The sequence below is a fragment of the Lissotriton vulgaris genome, chromosome 2_2, assembly GCF_964263255.1.
Source record: "Lissotriton vulgaris chromosome 2_2, aLisVul1.2, whole genome shotgun sequence".
Lineage (NCBI taxonomy): Eukaryota > Metazoa > Chordata > Amphibia > Caudata > Salamandridae > Lissotriton > Lissotriton vulgaris.
In genome coordinates, this window is record NC_141688.1 from 333,298,373 (window position 1) to 333,318,891 (window position 20,519).

The 20,519-nt window shown below is 48.5% G+C and overlaps 1 protein-coding gene across 1 annotated transcript in view; it reads right to left on the bottom strand.

Annotated features, from left to right (window-relative positions):
- The window catches only part of LOC147729423 (uncharacterized), a 104,315-nt gene that overhangs the window by 70,742 nt on the left and 13,054 nt on the right, over positions 1-20,519 (bottom strand). The window contains exons 3-4 of the mRNA XM_086959766.1: positions 2,975-3,085; positions 1,142-1,246 (exon numbers count right to left, since the gene is read on the bottom strand). Coding sequence (XP_086815892.1) covers positions 1,142-1,246; positions 2,975-3,085 — 216 coding nt within the window. The remainder of the gene's footprint in view (positions 1-1,141; positions 1,247-2,974; positions 3,086-20,519) is intronic.

The window sequence follows — 20,519 nt, forward strand, 5'->3', positions numbered from 1 at the left end:
GCTGAGGGCCATTGGTGTCAGACTGCTGATGGCAGAGCCAACGGGAGCAGTTCTGATGGGAACATGACGGGCGCCAGACTCACAACAGAGTGGACGGACCCTCAGTTGGGCGCTCAGGGTGGGTGTCTGCCTCGTTTGCAACAGAGTCCGATGTCCGCAAACTCTAAATCCGGTCCTAAGAATCGTTTTTAGATCAGCCCATTAAAGAAAAACACAAAAGCTTCAACCTAAATGTTCCTGTAGAATTCAGGAGCAAACATCTGATTATGTTGTTCAGTGAATTCAAGAGTGCTCGGGGGAAACTGTGACAATGTATCGGCTGCAGTTCTGGAATTCTTTTGTGATTTCCATGACAGTCACGTGTACAAACATGAGTAAATGTAGAATGCGTACCTTTATAGGTTATATAATAATGTTTTTCTCCAATGGATACTCCAGTGACAACACCCGTTCCCACACAGCCTTGCCAGGGTTCTGGCTGTGCCCTCTCAACCCCCACCCTACTTCCAGACGGTGCACATGCACCGTATCCACAGTGGGGATGGCCCATGGTAAGTGAACACCTACAATCCTGCACGTTTGCCATCTCAGGCACACAGTCCTGTCCTACAACTTCTTCAACACAACAATGGATGCAAACTTGCTCCATCATAGCATGACAGCAAGGCAAGGAACAGATGGAGACTCACAGTTACGTTAACACAAAGGGGATTTACACTTGTGAACTTGAGTGTCTGCACAGTGGAGTCCAAGCGATGCGTGAATCGGACTCAAAAAGCCTAATGTAGATGCGACTGATACCAGACGATCTGCGATTTGTGCAGAAGAGGCACTTACTCTCTGGAGACTCTCCGCTGCTGAGGAAGACCTTGGTGGAACTACCACGTCACGTTATCCATCTGGCAGATTTACAGCTGCACGATGACGCGGTACCAGTGGATACCTGTGACGCAGAGGATCCAGCAGCCTCACACAAACTGGAGGATCCATTGGTGCCAACTCCGATGTCAGCCCCAACATGTTGGAGCCAGGCCAGGGACCTGACTGCAGGGAGGTAGGGTGACGGCCAGGGAAGGCAGAAGAATGTCTGGTAGGAGAGGGAAGAGAGATCACATCATTCAAAAGTAACATGCCTTCTTACCTGTGGAGCAGCCCGAGCCCCGAGTGTCCAGACAGCTTGTATGGCGAGCCTCGGCTTCATCTTTAATGCTGGTTGGTGACGTCACTTCTCCAGCGTTCTTGTGTCCTGCATGAACAGAAATGTCACTGTGTGATCCCTGTGTACACAGGCCACTATCTATAACGGATTACCCTGTGTCCTAAGAACCTGGGCTCAAAATGTCGTCTCATATGAAGTGCTTCTGTAGGATATTAGTTTATGAACACTTTGCATCAATAAATTATACAATGCTTTCTGCTGAGGTGCTCCGTGATAAGTGCAGAAAGTTCTCTGCAAGGCAAAGGTTAGTGTAAAAACATTCAAACAAAAAGGGGCCTAAAAACATTTCATGTTCATTCAATATGTGAGCCAGTTCCAAACACATAATTCATGATGTCTCTAAAGTTGGAACATTGCCAATTAATTTGCAAGGTGGTTTCTTCGAACGTGGAAATACTTGCAGCAGAGGCATTCCTAGAGCTGCAGAAACAATGGCAGAAAAGAGAAAAGAATGGAGGAAAAGAAATTAAGGAAACCCGCAAAAAGGGCGATTGTAGGGATGAAAAAGAACCTGCTAGTATCAGATATAGAAATAGGAAGTGCCGGGTGGTCTGTTCCTAAAATGATAACATATGTTCCAGTAGCTGCTTGATGCAGGAGGCCACATCAATTTACTTTTATTTCTGATCACTGAATTATAAAATCTGAACAACATGTGCTAAATGACAGATCAGACAGAATGACACTTTGAAGCTGGGGTGTGGAAATGGTCATAACTAGAATGCTTACTTAGTTGGCGGCATATCAAATGGAAAATTAAAACCAACTGCACTATTTAAAGCGATTAAAAAAAAGTCAGCATAAAACAGTTGAAAACCATCCTTCAGTGCCATCTACATCTTGTTCAGTCCGTTTCCCACGGTAAGGATGTCTTAATATCTTCAACAAATAGTATTTTAACCTTTAAAAAATTCAAAGGACGCCCATCTTGACACTGCATCCGCATCCTTCATAATAAGAAAGGTTTAATCCACTGCTTTGTCCCTAATACTTCGATAGAATCGTCCATCCTGCTGCACCCCCATCAAGCCTTCAACTTACAGATGCAGTCTTTTCTCTAACCAGATACGTTGCATGGTAGCCTATCTCCAGTTACCCTTGTGACACCTTCCCTTGCCCTAACTGCACTCGCTCTCAGAGGGCGGGCCCTGAACCTTTGTTGTTCTCGGTCTTACATTTTAGGAGTTTCCATGCAACAATGTGCTCAGCCCACTTCTCTTAAGGCAGGATACTCCTTTGCTCGAACCTTCTGATCTTGTGTATCTAGTTGATCTTAACAGTCAGTTCACCTCCTCTGGTTTCTTCCTTTTTATGGAAATATCTGGGGTGTGAGGATGGCTCGCTTCTTCATGAACACATACACCTTGGGAAGCTGCAGCCTCCATCCAATATCTGCTACACAGAGAACATCAGAGGCCGCCAGCAAATGAAAGGACAGGATGCAGCTACCAGCCAGGGAGTATGTAGGGAGTACGTGGGTACTGAAGGGTGCAGCTAGGGAGCACGCAGGGAGTACGCGGGTACAGCAGAGGACAGAAACTCAGCTCAAAGTGAGGGGCTAGCACAGAGAAAGAGACAGAGTAGTGGCGTGGCCAGGATGTAGGGCCTCAGAGCCATGATGTTGACAGGCTGATGTGAAGGCTGTTTGTGTCGGGGCTTGCGTCTGTTGGCTCAGTATTTGGGAATGAAGGTAAATAAATGTGTCTGCGAGGAGAACATGTCCTTCCTTGTGAGATCACTGCGCCTTTCACCCACCTGCGGAATCCATTTCACTGCATCTTCTCTCGGAGCCTGCATCACCCACTGGGTAGCGAGCTTCATTTTCTGTGGCTCTTAATGAAAAGACAGAGGTGGCAATCGCAGGACCTGTTAAAAGGAAGCAAATAAGATGTAAGTAACCTGCAGCTCTAAAGTGTAGGCGAAGTATACCAAGAACAGCAGCATGGCACTAAGGAGGCATTAGAAAGGAAAATGCTACTTACCAGTATGCATCTGTTCTTGGCATGTGGAGCTGCAGAGTCGTACACTTAGCATTAGATCGCCACCTGGTGTTGGGCTCGGGTGATTGCAGGTTGTTGTCTTCTTGGAAGAAGTCTTTGTGGTCACGAGATAGGTGACTCCTCCCTTGGACAATACTGCGCATGGGCATCGGCTCCATCCTTAGATTGTTTTTCGCCATGATGGGAAATGATGGAGTTAGTAGAAGTAAAGAGAAAAGGATGTCCATGCGTGTGCATCTAAGTAAGATGAGTACTGGAACGGATACAAGTGCCGGGGAGGCGGGAGGGCGTGTACAACTCTGTAGCTCTACATGCCAAGAACAGATGCATACTGGTAAGTAGCATTTTCCGTTGGAGGCATATGAGCTGCAGATTATACACTTAGCATTGATTGTGCAGCAGTGTCTCCCCTAGCGGTGGTCGCTTGTATCTGTTGCAGCATACTGAAATAGTGTTTTAAGGACAGCTTGGCCTACTGCAGCTTTATGCTTGGCTTGCACATCAACACAATAGTGTTTAGTGAAGGTGTGTGGTGTAGACCATGTTGCTGCCTTGCATATTTCCTCTAGGGGTATGTTTCCTAAGAAAGCTATAGAGGCTCCTAGTTTGCGAGTGGAGTGCGCTCTAGGTGGAACTGTTAATGTACGTTTAGCTTTTATATAGCATATTTGTATACACTTTACAATCCATCTTGCCACCCCCCCTTTAGAGTTGGGGTTGCCTTTGTGTGGAGGAGAGAAAGATACAAACAGTTGTTTTGTTTTTCGAAGAAATTTAGTTCTATCTATATAGTATATAATAGCTCTTTTAACGTCTAGTGTGTGTAAAGCTCTTTCTGCTACAGAGTCTGGGGTTTGGAAAAACACAGGTAACTCTTCAGGTTGATTTAAGTGAAAAGGAGTGATGACCTTTGGAAGAATTTTGGATTAGATCTAAGAACCATTTTGTTAGGATGTATTTGAAAAAATGGTTCTTGTATAGTGAAAGCTTGTATCTCACTTACTCTTCTAAGAGAAGTAATAGCAACAAGGAAAGCTGTTTTCCATGTTAGGAATTGCAGTTCACATTTATGTAGAGGCTCGAAAGGGGGCCCCATGAGCCTTGTAAGGACAATGTTCAGGTTCCACACAGGAGAAGGCGGCAACCTGGGTGGGATTATTCGTTTTAATCCTTCCATAAATGCTTTGATAGCAGGTACTCTGAAGAGAGACAGATGTTGTCTGTTTTGTAAATAGGCTGCACAGTGTAGGCGTATGGAAGAATATGCCAAATTAGACGTTTGTAGATGTAAAAGGTAACAAATGGTATTTTGGATGGAAGCATCCAGGGGATCAATTTGATTATTTTTGCGATATATTGCAAATCTTTTCCATTTAGCGGCATAACACGCTCTGGTAGTAGGTCTTCTAGCCTCTTTAATGATGTTCATACAGTCTGGTGGTAGGTTTAGATAACCAAACTCCAAGACTTCAGGAGCCAGATCGCCAGATTCAGTTGGTTTGGATCTGGGTGTCCGATTTCTCCATGGTTCTGTGTTAACAGGGAGGGTGTGAGCTGTAACTTTTGATGTGGAACCAGAGAGAGATCTAGTAGTGTGGTGAACCACGGTTGGCGTGCCCATGTGGAGCTACCAGGATCAATTTGAGACTGTTGTCTGAGCTTGCGCACTACTAATGGAATCAGTGGGAGAGGTGGAAAAGCGTACGCAAATCTGCCTGACCAGTGTATCCATATCGCATTGCCCTTGGACAATGGGTGTGGAAACCTGGTGGCGAAGGCTGGGCATTTTGCATTTTCGTGGGTGGCAAAGAGATCTATGTGTGGATGGCCCCACCTCTGGAAGAATGGCTGAAGAACTTGTGGATGATGTAGTTCCCATTCGTGAATCTGCTGTGACTGCTGACTTAACAGATCCGCTATCAGATTGTGAACTCCTGGAAGGTGTTCTGCTAACAGATGTATATTTTGAGGAATGGCCCATCTCCAAATGTTCTCTGCGAGCTGGGACAGTTGCAGAGAGTGTGTCCCCCCCTGTTTTTGTATATAGTAAATGGCTGTCATATTGTCCGTCCAGATTAAGACAGCCTTGTTAGGTCGAAGCCTGCGTTGCGGCGCATGCGCTGCTGCAGGCAAGAGTTCTTGTAAACAAGAAGGGGCATGAAACCACGCCCCTTCTGCCATTGGCCGGCCTCGCAAAACGGAGGCCTGCCATTGGACAATGCCCCTGTTTGGATGATTTGTCCGGCTGTGATCCCGCCTTTTGAGGACTCGGTGACATGACTTACAGTGTCGCAAGCGTATTCTCTGAAATATCGCCATGGCAACCCTGAGCCAGGTCACCAGTTCGGGAGGGGTGGGATTAATTATCGCGTTTCCGGGCAATTTTTTTTTCTTTCGCATTTTTGCAGGCATCCCTGCGCGTTCCTCGGCGGTGGAGTAGGTAGGGGAGAGGCGGTGCTGGTTTTTATTTATGTTTGCAACGACATAAACACCATCATGATGAGCAGTTAATCTCCAAAAGGTAGATTTAAACCTTAGTTATAGATCGGAGACAAACAGTGAATTAAGTGCCTTGTTATGTTGTTTGGTTCGAGGTGATGCCCCAGCAAATGGATAAACTTGTACAGATCGCACCGCACTCCCTCGCCGTGGTGCTGAGCCACCCGGACGAGCTCCGCGGCCACATGCTGGTGGTGGACGAGCGGCTGCAGGAGCACCGCCTGGGCTACGAGGTCTTCGCCAACTTCAAGGCGGAGATCATACAGCACTTCTGGAACCGGCGCGTGACCGAGGCCATCGCCGAGACCTTCTTCCTGGGCTGGATCGACGAGCACGTCCTGCTCATCCAGGGCAAAGAAGAGCACCTGGGGGCGCTGCGGGAGGGCTGGGTGCGCAGGGCGCTTTGGCCCCCCAAGGGCTTCGCCATCAAGTACCTCGGTAAGGTGTGCTGGGCTTTGGGGCTGAATTGCGTCATTTTTTTGGTATCATTAATAGTAATGTTATTTTATAGTCAGCACCTTTGCAGAATGCCTTCTTCTGAAATCCGTGCCGTTTGGGGAGCTGGATGTTTCAAGGTGTCACGCACGTCACGTTGTCATTTATTCTGACAGGCGTGACATGCTGAATGCGCAGAATACTTTCTAGTATGTAGAATCGGTAGTAAAGATGGTATTTGTGTGCAAAGCATACCATGCTGTAGTTCGTTTTTTTCTCTGTCTTTTATTTTCTTCTTTTCTATAATGTCGGTGTTTTTGTTCCTTCTAGCTGCAAAAGAAATATGAATTATAAGTGGCATTTGAGTGCCTTGAAGCGTTTTAAGCTGATATTGTGTGAGCTCTCCATGACCGGCAACCCCAGAGAGTTATCTGCAGTACATGACTGTTGTTCTGATACTTTTGTCAGTTTTTCACATTGATTTTTTATGCCTGCAGTCTGCTTTACACAGCCCTACTCATATACGCTCTCATGGCGTACTCCGTACAATATTTAATCATATACTCTTATGTCAGTGTCTGTGTGCACTGAGCTGGTGTGTGCACACCAGGGGCAGAATACCTGGGTACAAGGAGGAGTGACAGAAATACAGAATGCCAAGCGATAAATCCACGCACACGCCCTCTAATAAGAATCCCATACACAGCCTGTGGTTATCTTGAACATTTGAAAAACTCCTGGCATGGTTTCCGTCCTACAGACCAAGGCTGGACACGAGGTACAGTGTCTTCACGTGGCGCTTGTCGACAACATTTTGCATATTGGTGAATGTGCCCAGTTGGCGAGGAGAAAGGAATCGAGGCACAGGGAGATAGAGTGACTTCCTCAAGTCAATAACCTTCTGGTTAAATGGCAAACCCAGGCCCTGTCTGAGTGATGGTACTAACAACCTAACCACGTGACTGACCCACATTTACTAGTGTACATTTTGCACTGATTCTTCTCTTGTCTTGCACGTAAAACCGGTTTAAGAGTGAATATAACCAGGGGCCGGTGTGTGCTTACTACCCTTGTTGGAACTGGCCGGTGCCTGCTCTGCGACTGGCACCCACTCGTGCTTGGACATCCCTTCAGGAGCAGTCGAGGGACTCCGAAGGGAGCGGCAGACACGACGACATGGCCAGGCCAGGCGTCCAGCTGGGTGCTAGCGAAAGGATGCAGGGCCAGCTGCATGCCAGTCCTCCGCTGGCAGCGGTGCCCGGGCTGGAATGGTGAACCTTAAAAGCCTGCTGCAGGGGCCCGTCAAAGGCCAGGAGCGGCGTAGCAAGGATCACAGTACATGTGAGTATTGGGGAACAAGTGGCCACTCTGCGTTTAGTATGGCATAGCGTGGCCTGGTATGCTTTGGCACAGTATGGCATAAGACCTACTGTGTACATGCATTTGAGGTTTATTGTATGGCACCGCATGCATAGTAAAGTGATGCGATAGTATGGTAATATTTGTTGGGAGCCTACTGTGATATATAGCAAAATATGGCATACTAAATTGTAAGCAGTTGTGCTGTGGTATGCTGTGCTACTGTATGGTGACCATGTTGGGATTGTATAGCATGGCGTGGACTATGGAATGATATAGTGTGGTGTTGTATAGTGTGGTGAACTATTTTAAGTACCACTGTTCGGTTCCATATTGTGGTAGAATGCCAAGCTATATGGCATGTCGTCATATAATTTAGTTTGTTAAAATGATATGGTAATCAGTGATATATGTTACGTTGTGTGCGTGTGCGTATGCACGCTAATAAGATCTGTGCAGCTGTGCAGGGTGTGTGGGCGGCGGCCTTACTGTAAACCCTGAAGACAGATTTGATTCCAATAAGATAGTTGGCGGGTCAGTGTCACTACTGCACAGATATGTGTGCAGGGTCTGGGCCCCGGGTAGCCAATGCATCAGAGTAATCACCTTCTGACGACATGGAGTCTGCAGGGCAGAGGCTCGAATGCCAGTCATGCCTCTGAGTTGGCTGATGCACCTGCTGCAACGATCAAAGTGGCAACCCTTGGCCTGCTTGTTCTGCAGAGGACTTACGCTCAGCGGCTGTCATGAAATATTAATCATGGCGACATTGATGGATTGCACTCATGAACTCATGAAAGCAGCTTTTAAAGTGCGATAAAAGTGCAACTCTGTCAAATAATCTACTTTTATACCTGGAGAGTTGCAATGAACGCCATTTTTATGTGATTCGCTTACGTTTTGGAACCTTAGACTTTGCCAGTTGTCAGCGTGATAGATGCTAATTAGAAGTCTGGGCTGAGGACGGAATTACATCCTACTTGATGTATTTGAAACTTTGGCACCAACTCTGAACCGCTTACTTCTGTATTTTAAAATAAATAAGTCAACTTTGCTGCTGCTTCACGACTATGTTTAATTTGGTTACAGAAGTATTTTAGCACTTATATGCGACTGTATTTGTACTTGGTATTAACTAAACCAGTCATGTGACCTTTGGTTGGGCTTCTTTCTAGCTGCGAGTTATGGTGCAATTTCATGAATGATTAAGTTGGTAAACTTGAAGAAAAACTTAATAGAATCTCCCACAATTGTCAGACTACTTTTTAAGAATGCAGTGCTATGCTGTATCTATTAGTGTCACGGCCTCTTTGTTAAAGGAATACACTTTTTTGAATTTTGAAGAGAATTCAACACACTTTCATCACAGCAGCCCTTCCTTGCCTCGATAGTCACTAAAAACAAGCCTTGGCATAGCCAACTGGTCTCGCTTTTAAGACCTTATAAGTGTTTAGCCATGCAACAGTTGGTTGTTGCACCAAGGATATTGTGCAGTATAACTAAATACTTATAAGGTCCCAAAAGCGAGACCTATTGGCTATGCCAATGCTTGTTTTGTACTTGTACTTGAAAAGTTTTGAGTGCTAAGAATATTGCTAGCAGCTCTAGATGATTGATATGGAACCTCTTTTGTTGATTGTTCCATTGACCTTGAGTTGTATGATGTAGGAGGTGGGCTCCCCATCCTGTGAGGGATGCATCTGTTGTGAGCACTACTTGCGGAACAGGCTCGAGGAACAGCCGCCCCTTTGTGAAGTTTTTGGTGTTCCACCACTGCAGAGAGCGATGCGTGCAGCTGTCCACCAACACCAGGTCTGTTAGTTGACCTTGAGCCTGGTTCCACTGTTGTGCTAGGCACCCTTGTAATGGACGCATTTGCAATCTCATGAACACTCTGGCTTGCAGAGACTGTTGGTGTTGAAAAGTGGAGACTAAGGCTTGAATGCTCTGTATCCTGGCTGGACTGGGATACTCTAGAGCTATTGTAGCCCCTAGATACTGATGTATGTGAGAGGGTTGCAGGTGCGACTTGGTGTAGTTGATCGTGGACCCCAAGTTGTGCAACCTTTGAATTGTTTGATGTGTGTGTTGAACACATTGATTGAATGACTTGGCTTTTATGAGCCAATCGTCTAGGTAAGGAAAGACATGTATCTGCTGTCTTCTATGATGTGCTGCTACCACTGCTAAGCACTTTGTGAACACGCGTGGTGCTGTTGTTACGCCAAAAGGAAGGACTTTGAAGTGATAGTGTTGTCCTTGTATTACAAACCTTAGATACTTCCTGTGAGCAGGATGTATAGGAATGTGAAAGTAGGCGTCCTTTAGGTCTAGTGTCGAAAGGAAATCGCCTTGTTGTAGTAGTGGGAGTACTTGTTGTAGAGTGATATGAAAATGATCTGATTGTATGTAATGATTGAGGGGCCTGAGGTCGAGAATTGGTCTCAGTGTCCCGTCCTTCTTGGGAATTAGAAAATACAGCGAGTAAACCCCTGTTCCCTGTTCTTCTAAGGGAACTATTTGAATAGCATCCTTTTGTAGAAGTGACAGAACTTCTTGTTTGAGCAGAGTCAGGTGGTCTGTACACATTGGACGCTGCCTGGGAGGTATGGTTGGAGGGGTTGCTGTAAGTTCTAGGCAGTAGCCATGCTGGATAATCTGTCTTACCCACTTGTCTGTTGTAATGGAGTTCCAGACAGGCAGGAACTGTGTTAGTTCAAGTTCAAGTTCAGGGATTTATATAGCGCACCACTCACCCAGAGGGTCTCAAGGCGCTTGGGGAAAGGGGGGGGGAAATCAATGTTTGTCGAAAAGCCAGGTTTTGAGTTCTTTTCTGAAGTGGATGTGGTTTTGAGTGAGGCGGAGGTGAGTGGGGAGTGAGTTCCAGGTCTTGGCAGCCAGGAAGGAGAAGGACCTGCCACCCATGGTGGATTTTCGGATGCGCGGGACTGTGGCGAGGGCTTGATTGGCCGATCAAAGTTGGCGGGTGGGTGTCTAGAAGGACAGTCGAGTGATGAGGCATTTGGGTCCAAGTTTGTAGAGGGCCTTGTGTACGTGGGTGAGAAGGCAGAATGTAATTCTCTTGTTGACGGGAAGCCAGTGGAGGTCTTTTAGGTGTCCGGTGATGTGATCTTGGCGAGGGATGTCCAATATGAGTCTCGCTGATGCGTTGGAGTTTTTTCTGTAATTTTACTGTGATTCCGGCGTATAGTGTGTTACCATAATCCAGTCGGCTAGTGACCATTGCGTGGGTTACAGTCTTTCTTGTTTCGATGGGAATACAGCGGAAGATCTTTTTGAGAGTACGAAGTACGTTGAAGCAGGAGGATGAGACTGCGTTGACTTGTCTGGACATCGAGAGAGAGGAGTCTAGGATGAATCCCAGGTTGCGTGCGTGGTCTGTGGGTGTGGGAGCGGTGCCCAGGGCAGAAGGCCACCAAGAGTCGTCCCAGGCCGAGGGGGAGGTTCCTAGGATGAGCACCTCTGTTTTGTCTGAGTTGAGTTTTAGGCGGCTAGGTTTCATCCATTCGGCTACTTCTTTCATGCCTTCGTGAAGATTGGTTTTGGCGGTGTTGGGGTCTTTGGTGAGGGAAAGGATCAACTGGGTGTCGTCGGCGTAAGAGATGATGTTAAGGTTGCGTTGACGCGCGATGGAGGCGAGAGGACTCATGTAAACGTTGAAGAGGGTGGGAACCCTGCAATCTCCTGAGGCGGAAGCCGGGAGACGACGGACTTTTTAAAATTTGCATTTTTCTTGTGTCACTTACTGAATTATATCTGTTTTTAAAACGCGCACTCACCCGTCTGCCACCTCCATAGCGGGCTAGAGATACGCTTAAACAGCGACTCCTTCGCTGCAACGATCCCCAACAAAACAAATGATTTGCCGCCATTGACGGCGAGGAGTAGAGGCCACGCCTACCTCTAGGCCACGCCCACTCGCCCCCTCTCCATCTTTTAAGAATGTGCAATCACCGGACGCGCAGCGGACGGGCGCAGCGGGCGCGCCGTCAGCGCGCCGAAGGCGCGCCCAAGGCAAGCCAATCTTCGCCCGTCCTCGCCAAGTCCTCGCCTCTCGCCAGACCCCCTGCCCAAAAATTCGTTTATGACAGTAACATACTGTGGTCGCTCAACACCGGCCCTAGATGCAACAATATAGAAGGTTGCATTGGTCGAACCGCCCTTTACTGCAAGCGCTGTAATCTGGCCATACCGGAACCACGCCTTATAGGCCATAAAGAGAATAAAAGGAACGAAACGTCACTCACCATCATGCAGTTGAACGTCAGATCTCTGGTTAAACACCATGCGGAGGTAAGAACGCTCCTAATGGACGAGAACCCAGATATAATGTTTCTAAGTGAAACATGGCTTAAAGACGACCTCACTAGCATCCCCAATCTAGCAATACCGGACGGGTTCTCTATGACTTGCATCAATAGAGACTCAAGAGGAGGTGGCATTGCAGCCATCTATAGATCCCCCTTTACCTGCTCCTTTCAAAATGAAAGTATTGCGGACTGCGAATGCGCCCGCTTCAAAATTTCCACGAGCCACCATTGCACTTTCTCGGGCCTTTTTATCTATAGACCCCCGGGGCCCTCTACTAATTTCACGGAAGAGCTCATTGAAGTAACGCATGCCTTGATCACTGGCTCGGCTAACTTCACGATTCTAGGAGATCTCAATCTCCACTTAGACATTTTGTCGGATGCTAAAATTAGCAACTTTGTAGCGGACCTAGCTGCCTTGCAACTAACCCAGCTCGTCCAATCCCCCACACATGTAGCGGGACACTTGCTTGATCCGGTATTCACTAACATTCCCGAGGCCAGAGCTGACGACCCTAAACCCATGGCCTGGACTGATCACTCGCTAGTAACCTTCTCTATTCCGAATAACTCCCCTCCTGTAAAAAAATCACCCACCTCCTGTCTAAAGCGACCTTGGCACAAACTCCAACAATGTGACCTTGCGGCCAGCCTAGGGCGACCTACCCTGGAGAACATAAACGACATAGAAAAATCGTATGCGTCTTTCCAGGACTGGATCACCAAGGGACTGGACGCTATTATACCAGCCAAGTGGACTAAAGGGCGAAATACTCCTTCCAACCCCTGGTATGACGAGAACCTCAAAACAATGAGGAAAGCCTGCAAAAAAGCGGAACGGCAATGGAGGAAGGAATATAAGCAGGAGGACAAAATCGTATACTTGGCTACTCTGAAATCATACCACAAGGCAATTCGGGCAGCCCGTGCTGCCTTCTACGCTACTGAAATAAAAGCTAGCTCAAACCCCACGAAAACTATTTTCCAAATCGTGCAAAAATTACAAAACGGGGGTAAGCCGGCTGCTCACATCACCTCCACGCAGCAATGTGAAGACCTAGCTACCTTCTTCACGGATAAAGTGAAGAAAATATACAACACCTTCACCAAGGACAGTCCAGAGGACATCAGCCCTCCCAACGCCACCTTCGGAGACGTCAGGCTCACATGCCTACCCGCTATCTCCAGTGAAGAACTCACCAAACTCTGTCGGAAGGTGAAATCGGGTGCACCCACAGACCCGATGAGACCAATTCACTTTCTAGGAGCCTTGGAATTCTTCCTCCCATCCTTAACCGTAATCCTTAATCTCTCATTTGCTACGGCCACGGTACCCTCCTGCTGGAAACAGGCTTGGGTAACTCCGATTATAAAAAACCCTCCCTAGACCCCTCTAAACCGGAGAATTACCGGCCTGTCTCACTGCTTCCATGGGTCGCTAAACTAGCGGAAGCGCACGCGAATAAAATACTCAGTGAGTATATGGCGAAAAATAACATCCTGGACCCCTCTCAGCACGGGTTCAGGCCGGGCCATAGTACGGAATCCGCGCTCCTCACCTCCACGGAAAGCTTACAGGAAATTATGGACACCCGCAAAAGTGCCGCGCTGATACTGCTCGATCTCAGCGCGGCCTTTGATACGGTCTCCCATGCCATTCTACTAAAACGCCTTGAAAATATAGGGATCGTAGACTCGGCGCTTCAATGGTTTCGATCATTTTTAACCAACAGATCATTCAGGGTATCTGCCCCTCCGTTTATCTCTCAACCCCAAGATATAGGACAAGGAGTCCCACAGGGCTCTGCTCTCAGTCCCTCCCTGTTTAACCTATATATGCAACCCTTGGCGGAGGTTGCTAAGACATGGGGCCTCACAATGGTGTCGTACGCTGACGACACTCAGTTGGTCATCAGCCTTAGTGAGGCCCCCTCTCCTGATGCCACCAATTTCAGGGATGGACTGACTGCTGTCGCTAAATGGATGACAGCAAACTGCCTCCAACTTAACGGTGGCAAAACCGAGGTGCTGATAATGGGGGAAAACAGCAACAACTGGAACGATCTCTGGTGGCCCCAATCGCTGGGCCCAGCACCCCCTCCAAAAAATTTAGTAAAAAATCTAGGAGTGTGGCTGGACTCGACTCTTAGCTTCCAGTCGCACACCAAAAAAGTTGCCGCAACTTGCATTGGCCTACTGAGAAGTCTCTACCCCATCTTAGGCTACTTCGACTCCAAGACACGACAACTCATCGTACAATCTACCATCTTGTCCAGACTGGACTACGCGAGTGTCCTGCTGCTAGGAGCAAACAAAGCTGAGATAAAAAGATTCCAACGAATCCAGAATTCGGCGGCAAGAGCTATAGTAGCTCTTCCAAGAAGGTGCTCAGTGAGAGCGACCATTTACAGACTACATTGGCTGCCCATGGAAGCCCGCATCCAGTTCAAGGCCCTCATATTTGCCTTTAAAATCCTGAAGAACGAAGGTCCAGAGCTCCTCCGTTCATTGCTGACCCCCTATAATCCCAAACGGAATCTCCGGTCTATGGGGCAACACCTAGCCTTGATACCCCATACAAAGTTCTGTCGCATCGGAGGGCGCTCTTTCAAACTACTGGGGGCCAAGTTATGGAACTCCCTCCCTCTCCACATCCGATGCATGGATAATTTGTTAGCTTTCCGCAGATCGATCAAAACCCATCTCTTTCCCTCTGCGTAGGTCCCTCTTTCGTTGTCAGCTGATTGTGTTACGGTTCTAGCGCCGGGACGCCCCGTTGCTGGGGCAGCTGTTTGCGCTTTACAAAACAGGTAACATAACATAACATAACATACCTGAGTGAAGATCCTTGTGGTACACCGCAGATGACTTCAGTGGCCTCTGAGTTGAATGGGGGAAGTCGGACTCTGAGTTCTCCCGGTGAGGAATGAGATGATCCAGTCCAAGGCTTTTCCTTGTATGCCGATGTTGCTGAGGCGTTGTATAAGGGTGTTGTGGCAAACTGTGTCGAAGGTAGCGGAGAGGTCGAGTAGGATTAGGGCCACTGTTTCTCCGATGTCCAGTAGCGTTCGGATGTCGTCTGTAGCTGCGATTAGGGCGGTTTTGGTGCTGTGTTTGGCTCGGAAGCCGGACTGTGAGGGGTCGAGGGAGTTGTTGGATTCGAGGAAGGCGGCGAGCTGGCTGTTGACGGCTTTCTCGATGATTTTGGCGGGGAAGGGGAGGAGGGATATGGGTCGGTAGTTTTTAAGTTCAGAGGGGTCTGCTGTGGGTTTCTTCAGGAGGGTGCTGAATTCGGCATGTTTCCAGCTTTCTGGGAAGGTGGCAGAGTTGAACGAGCAGTTGATGACATCACGGAGATGGGGTGCGATGACAGAGTCAGCTTTGTTGAAGATGTGGTGGGGGCAGGGATCGGTTGGAGAGCCAGAGTGGATTGAGTTCATTAAGCGGATGGTGTCTTCGGTGGGGATTGGGTTCCAGGCGCAGAGGTTGTTAGTTGGCGGTGTAGGATCTGAGGGGGTGGGGAGGGTTGTTCGCCGGGACAGTTCTCGAAGCTGTTGTGAATGTCGGCAATTTTGTTGTAGAAGAAGGAGGATAACGCGTCGCAGAGGTCTTGGGAAGGAGTGATGTCATTAGATGCTGCGGCAGGGTTGGTGAATTCTTTGACAATGTTGAAAAGTTCCTTGCTGTTGTGGGCGTTGTTGTCGAGACGATCCTTGAGAGCTGATTTCTTGGTGGATCGAATCAGTTGGTGGCGTTTGCGGGTGGCCGCCTTGAGGGTGGCCATGTTGTCGGTGGTTGGGTTTTTTCTCCCAGTTTTCTCTAGGGTGCGGCATAGCTTCTTGGATATTTTAAGGTCATCATTTAACCAGGGGGCATTTTTGATGGCCGAATTGATCTGGTCCTTTTTCAGGGGTGCTAATTCGTCAGCGCTGTGGGTGATCCATTGTTTGAGGTTGGTGGCCGCTTGGTTTGGGTCCAATGAGAGGGTGGGAGGGTTTTGGTTGAGTGCAGTGAGGAGTTGTTCGGAGGTGATTTTGTTCCAGTTTCTTCGAGGAATAGGTTGTGGGCGGTTGTGGGTCAAGGTGGTTTTGTAGCTGAAGTGAACACAGCTGTGGTCCGTCCAATGGAGAGCTGTGGTGCGGTCGAAGGAGATGTGCTTGCTGGAGGAGAAGATAGGGTCGAGCGTGTGTCCGGCTACATGGGTGGGGGTGTCCACAAGTTGTTTGAGTCCGAGATTGGCCAGGTTGTCCAGAAGGGAGTTGGTGTTGCTGTTGTGTTTGTTTTCAAGGTGGAAGTTGATGTCGCCTAATAGAATGTAGTTCTCGGAGGCTAGGGCATGTGGGCTGACGAAGTCAGTGATGTCATCGCTGAATTGAGTGCGGGTTCCTGGTGGTCTGTAGATGAGGGTGCCTCTAAGTGTGGCCCTGGGGTCGGAGTGGACCTAGAAGTGGAGATGTTCGGCCGTTGCAAGATTATCGTCGCTGCTGGTCGTGATTTTGCTGGTGTTCTTATGGATGATGGCGATTCCTCCTCCTGTTTGGTTGGTGCGGTCTTTTCGTCTACCCCCTACAGGAGTGGAATGCTGTTGGGGGAGCAGAGGGAAGTCACTGTTTTGTGGCGGAAGAGGATCGATTGCTGTTGTTACAGCAACCTCTTCCTTTGTTATTATTGCCTTTGTATCCTCCTCTAATATATCCCTTGTTAGAGGATGTTTGTGTGTGAGATTTGAAAGATGTAGTGTCTGCTCCAGTTTGTTTGGATGCTCCTCTGTAGAAGGAGAAACAAAAAGGAACCTCTAGCTGGTGTGGACTGTAAAGCCCCAGTAGACTTGGCGGTGTCGGTATCTTTCTTCATCTTTTCGAGTGCTGCGTCTATTTCTGGGTCAAATAATTTGTTCTGATTAAATGGTTGGTTCAAAATGGTCGTTTGCACTTCCTGTTTGAACCCGGAAATGCATAGCCACGCATGTCTCCTAAGTACGACACTGGTATTTACAGCTCTAGATGCTGTGTCTGCGACATCTAGTGCACATTTTATTGAGGCATTTGAAATTAACTTGCCTTCGTGTATAAGGTCAGTTGCCTGATCTTTATATTGATCTGGAAGGTGCTGTAGTAGTGTCTCTAATTGATCATAATGAGCCCTATCGTACCGAGAGAGGAGGGCTTGTGTATTAGCTATACACCATATATTAGTGGCTTGTGCAGCTATTGTGGTTCGGCCAATAAGTTGTACTGTTCCAGAGAGAAGATGCCTGACTATCAGTAAAAGGCAATTCAGATTGGGTGCAGGTAGTAACGCAAGAGTAAGATAGACAATTAAAGGCTGACAGCAGGCTGGCTCAGCAAGGGTCTAACAGATGGCTTGAGGGCTGAATAAAGAACTTCCCTCCCTTTGGATGAGACAATCGTCTCCTCTATTCCTGAAGAAGACCCAGCTACAGGACCATCTACCGAAACTCTTGGGTCTCCTGGAGAGGACATGGCCATATTGTATGAGAATCATCTCTTCTACTTACTAGTCCTGAAGAAGACCCGGCTACAGCACCATCCACCGAAACTCTCGGGTCTCCTGGAGACGGCATGGCCTATATTGTATACATTGCAGACTCCCAATCATGAACAACACGTTTTTACAGTAACTCAACCATTTTGCTTTCCGGCTCCTCCTAACCAGGCTTTGAAACCGGCTTTTCACACAGTGGGTCTTCACTGCAGTGCAGAATGAATGTGGGATGCCCCATAAATGCAACTGTGACTTTTCTAACATCCGTTTTTAAGGTAATGTGCTGTACATAATCAGGCACAGGTTTACGTTAATGCATGATCACCTATATGGAAATATCACGGTTAATAACTACTGGAATACCTGATAAAAACGGAGTTGTAATACACCAGAACAACAGAATACTGCTACCGGAACAGAAAGACGCTGACACTTGGAAAAATGATGAACTGAACCCTATTCCTGTGCTGCTTCGTTTTGAATGTGAACATTTACTTTTCTTGCTGTATTCTGAATGTGCTTTAACTTTGCTAAAAGTAAATTTTTAACACAGTAAACCACAAAAATGCAAATAAATGGCTGAGCCACACTCAGCACCAGACTCAGTGCAGGCCCTTACAATGTACTGCTCAATCAATCAATCAATCAGTATTTGTATAGCGCAGCACTGTCCCCCCTAGGGGTATCTGCGTGATGCGTCTCCGTCGGAGAGCCAGGTCTTGAGTTTCTTCCTGAAGTCCGCCAGGGAGGGTGCTGTACGGAGTCAGAGGAGCAGGGTGTTCCAGGTCTTGGCCACGAAGAAAGAGAAGGAGCGGCCCCCGCTGCAGCTGTGATGGATGCAAGGGGTGTGTGCGAGGGCGCGAGAGGCGGAGCACAGGTGTCTTGGAGGTAGGTGGAAGTTCAGTCGATGGTTGATGTAGGATGGTCCCTGGTTGTGCAAGGACTTGCATGCCCCCGTGAGGTTCTTGAGCCGGCATCTCTTCGGGATGGGTAGCCATTGGAGGTTTCGGAGGTGGGGGTGATAAGGGTCCGTCTGGGGAGGTCCAGGATAAGTCTGGCTGCGGTGTTCTGTATGTTCCAGAGTCTTTTCTAGAGCTGGGTGGGAATTCTGGTGTAGGTAGCATTGCCATTGTTGAGGTTGCAGGAGACAAGGGCCTGTGTGACGGTCTTTCCAGGGTTATTGAAATCCATCTGAAGATTCTGCAAAGCATGCGGAAAGTGTGGAAGCAAGAGGAGGCAGCTGCGGTGACTGGTTGTTTCATGCTCAGTTGGCTGTTGAGTATGATGCAGAGGTTGCATGCATGGTCTGTCGGTCTGGGTGTTGGCCCGGGTTCCGCTGGCCACCAACTGTGGTCCCATGCGGAGGTGTTCTTCCCGAAGATTAGTACTTCTGCGTTGTAAGAGTTGAGGTTGAGGTAGCTGTCCCTCATCCAAGTGTATTCGTAATTCACAGAACGATGTAGATTGCCACACTGATAAACCCCAGTGCACTTTGTTTGCGGAACTCCAGCACATTCCCAGTTTACAAATTCAATGTCATTGAAGACTGAAGAATCTCTGGACACTCGGTTTATGGACACCAGTGCATTTTGTGTTTGCAGAATTCTAGTACACTTGGTACACAGCACAATCTTTGTCTGCAGAACACCCGTTGATTTTGGTTTCAGATTAGCTGCAGGGTCCTAGCTTGATGAAGTACATTCCTGTTCCCAGTTTACAGCATTCATACATGAGAGGCGATGCCAACACACTCTCCGTTTGCAGATTTCCAGTACAGTTCGGGGTCCAAGCACTGACAGTTTACAAATCTCATTATACTCTAAGTTTACAGAATCCTGAGCTGGGAAATTCCTGTACATTTACTTCCCTCCTTCACCTGTCGCTGCGTGTCAGTAGCAGCATTCATCAGTGTTGGACAGGCCACATGAAGGGCCCGCTCCCCCTCTACCCGACCAGGCCCGAGCCCGGTCCCTCCGACCCTCCCGGTCCGTCTAACAATCAGGCTATACCCGGGGTATTCTACAGTTAGATATTCTCAGCAATAACACTGAAGCAGGTATATTTTGGAAAGAGACAGCTTTTATTGCTACATCTAAAGCCAGTTCTGCCGTCTCAGCTCACTAATTATGCAGTAGTAACGAAGGTGTACACGTTTAAAGCTGATAATGACTAAGAAATGAATAAAAAGAGGAGGTTGTAGAAATATCCTGCAGAATGCTCTGAGTAAGACCATGTGTACGGTTTCCGAAATCAATAGGGAAATACTGCTATTTAGCAGACAGAGATGAACAGACCTCAAGCCAAGAATCATTCTACCTAACTGTGATGAACATTGGTCACCCAACACAGTGACAGACATTACTCAGTTTCAATGGGTGGCGTCCTTCTTGAAATGTCTTTCATTTTAGATCAAAAGTCACAAACCTGATCTGAGGTGCCTGCCGTCTCCTGGTCTATCAGCTGGAATGAATGTCTCACCGTACCCGCTGCCGTGCCTTACCCACTGCCAGGTCTTTCCCATTACCATGCTTTACCCACTGCTGTGCCTTACCCACTGCTGTGCCTTACCCACTGCCGTGCCCGACCCACTGCCGTGCCTGACCCACTGCCGTGCCTTACCCACTGCCGTGCCCTACCCACTGCCGTGCCCTACCCACTGGCCTGCCCGACCCACTGCCGAGCCCGACCCACTGCCGAGCCCGACCCACTGCCGAGCCCGACCCACTGCCGAGCCCGACCCACTGCCGAGCCCGACCCACTGCCGAGCCCGACCCACTGCCGAGCCCGACCCACTGCCGTGCCTGACCCACTGCCGTGCCTTACCCACTGCCGTGCCCTACCCACTGCCGTGCCCTACCCACTGGCCTGCCCGACCCACTGCCGAGCCCGACCCACTGCCGAGCCCGACCCACTGCCGAGCCCAACCCACTGCCGTGCCTTACCCACTGCCGTGCCTTACTTACTGCCTTGCCTTATCCACTGCCTTGCCTTACCCACTGCTGTGCCCGACCCACTGCTGAGCCCGACCCTCTGCCGTGCCTTACCCTCTGCCGTGCCATACCCTCTGCCGTGCCTTACCCTCTGCCGCGCCTTACCCTCTGCCGCGCCTTACCCTCTGCCGCGCCTTACCCTCTGCCGCGCCTTACCCTCTGCCGTGCCTTACCCTCTGCC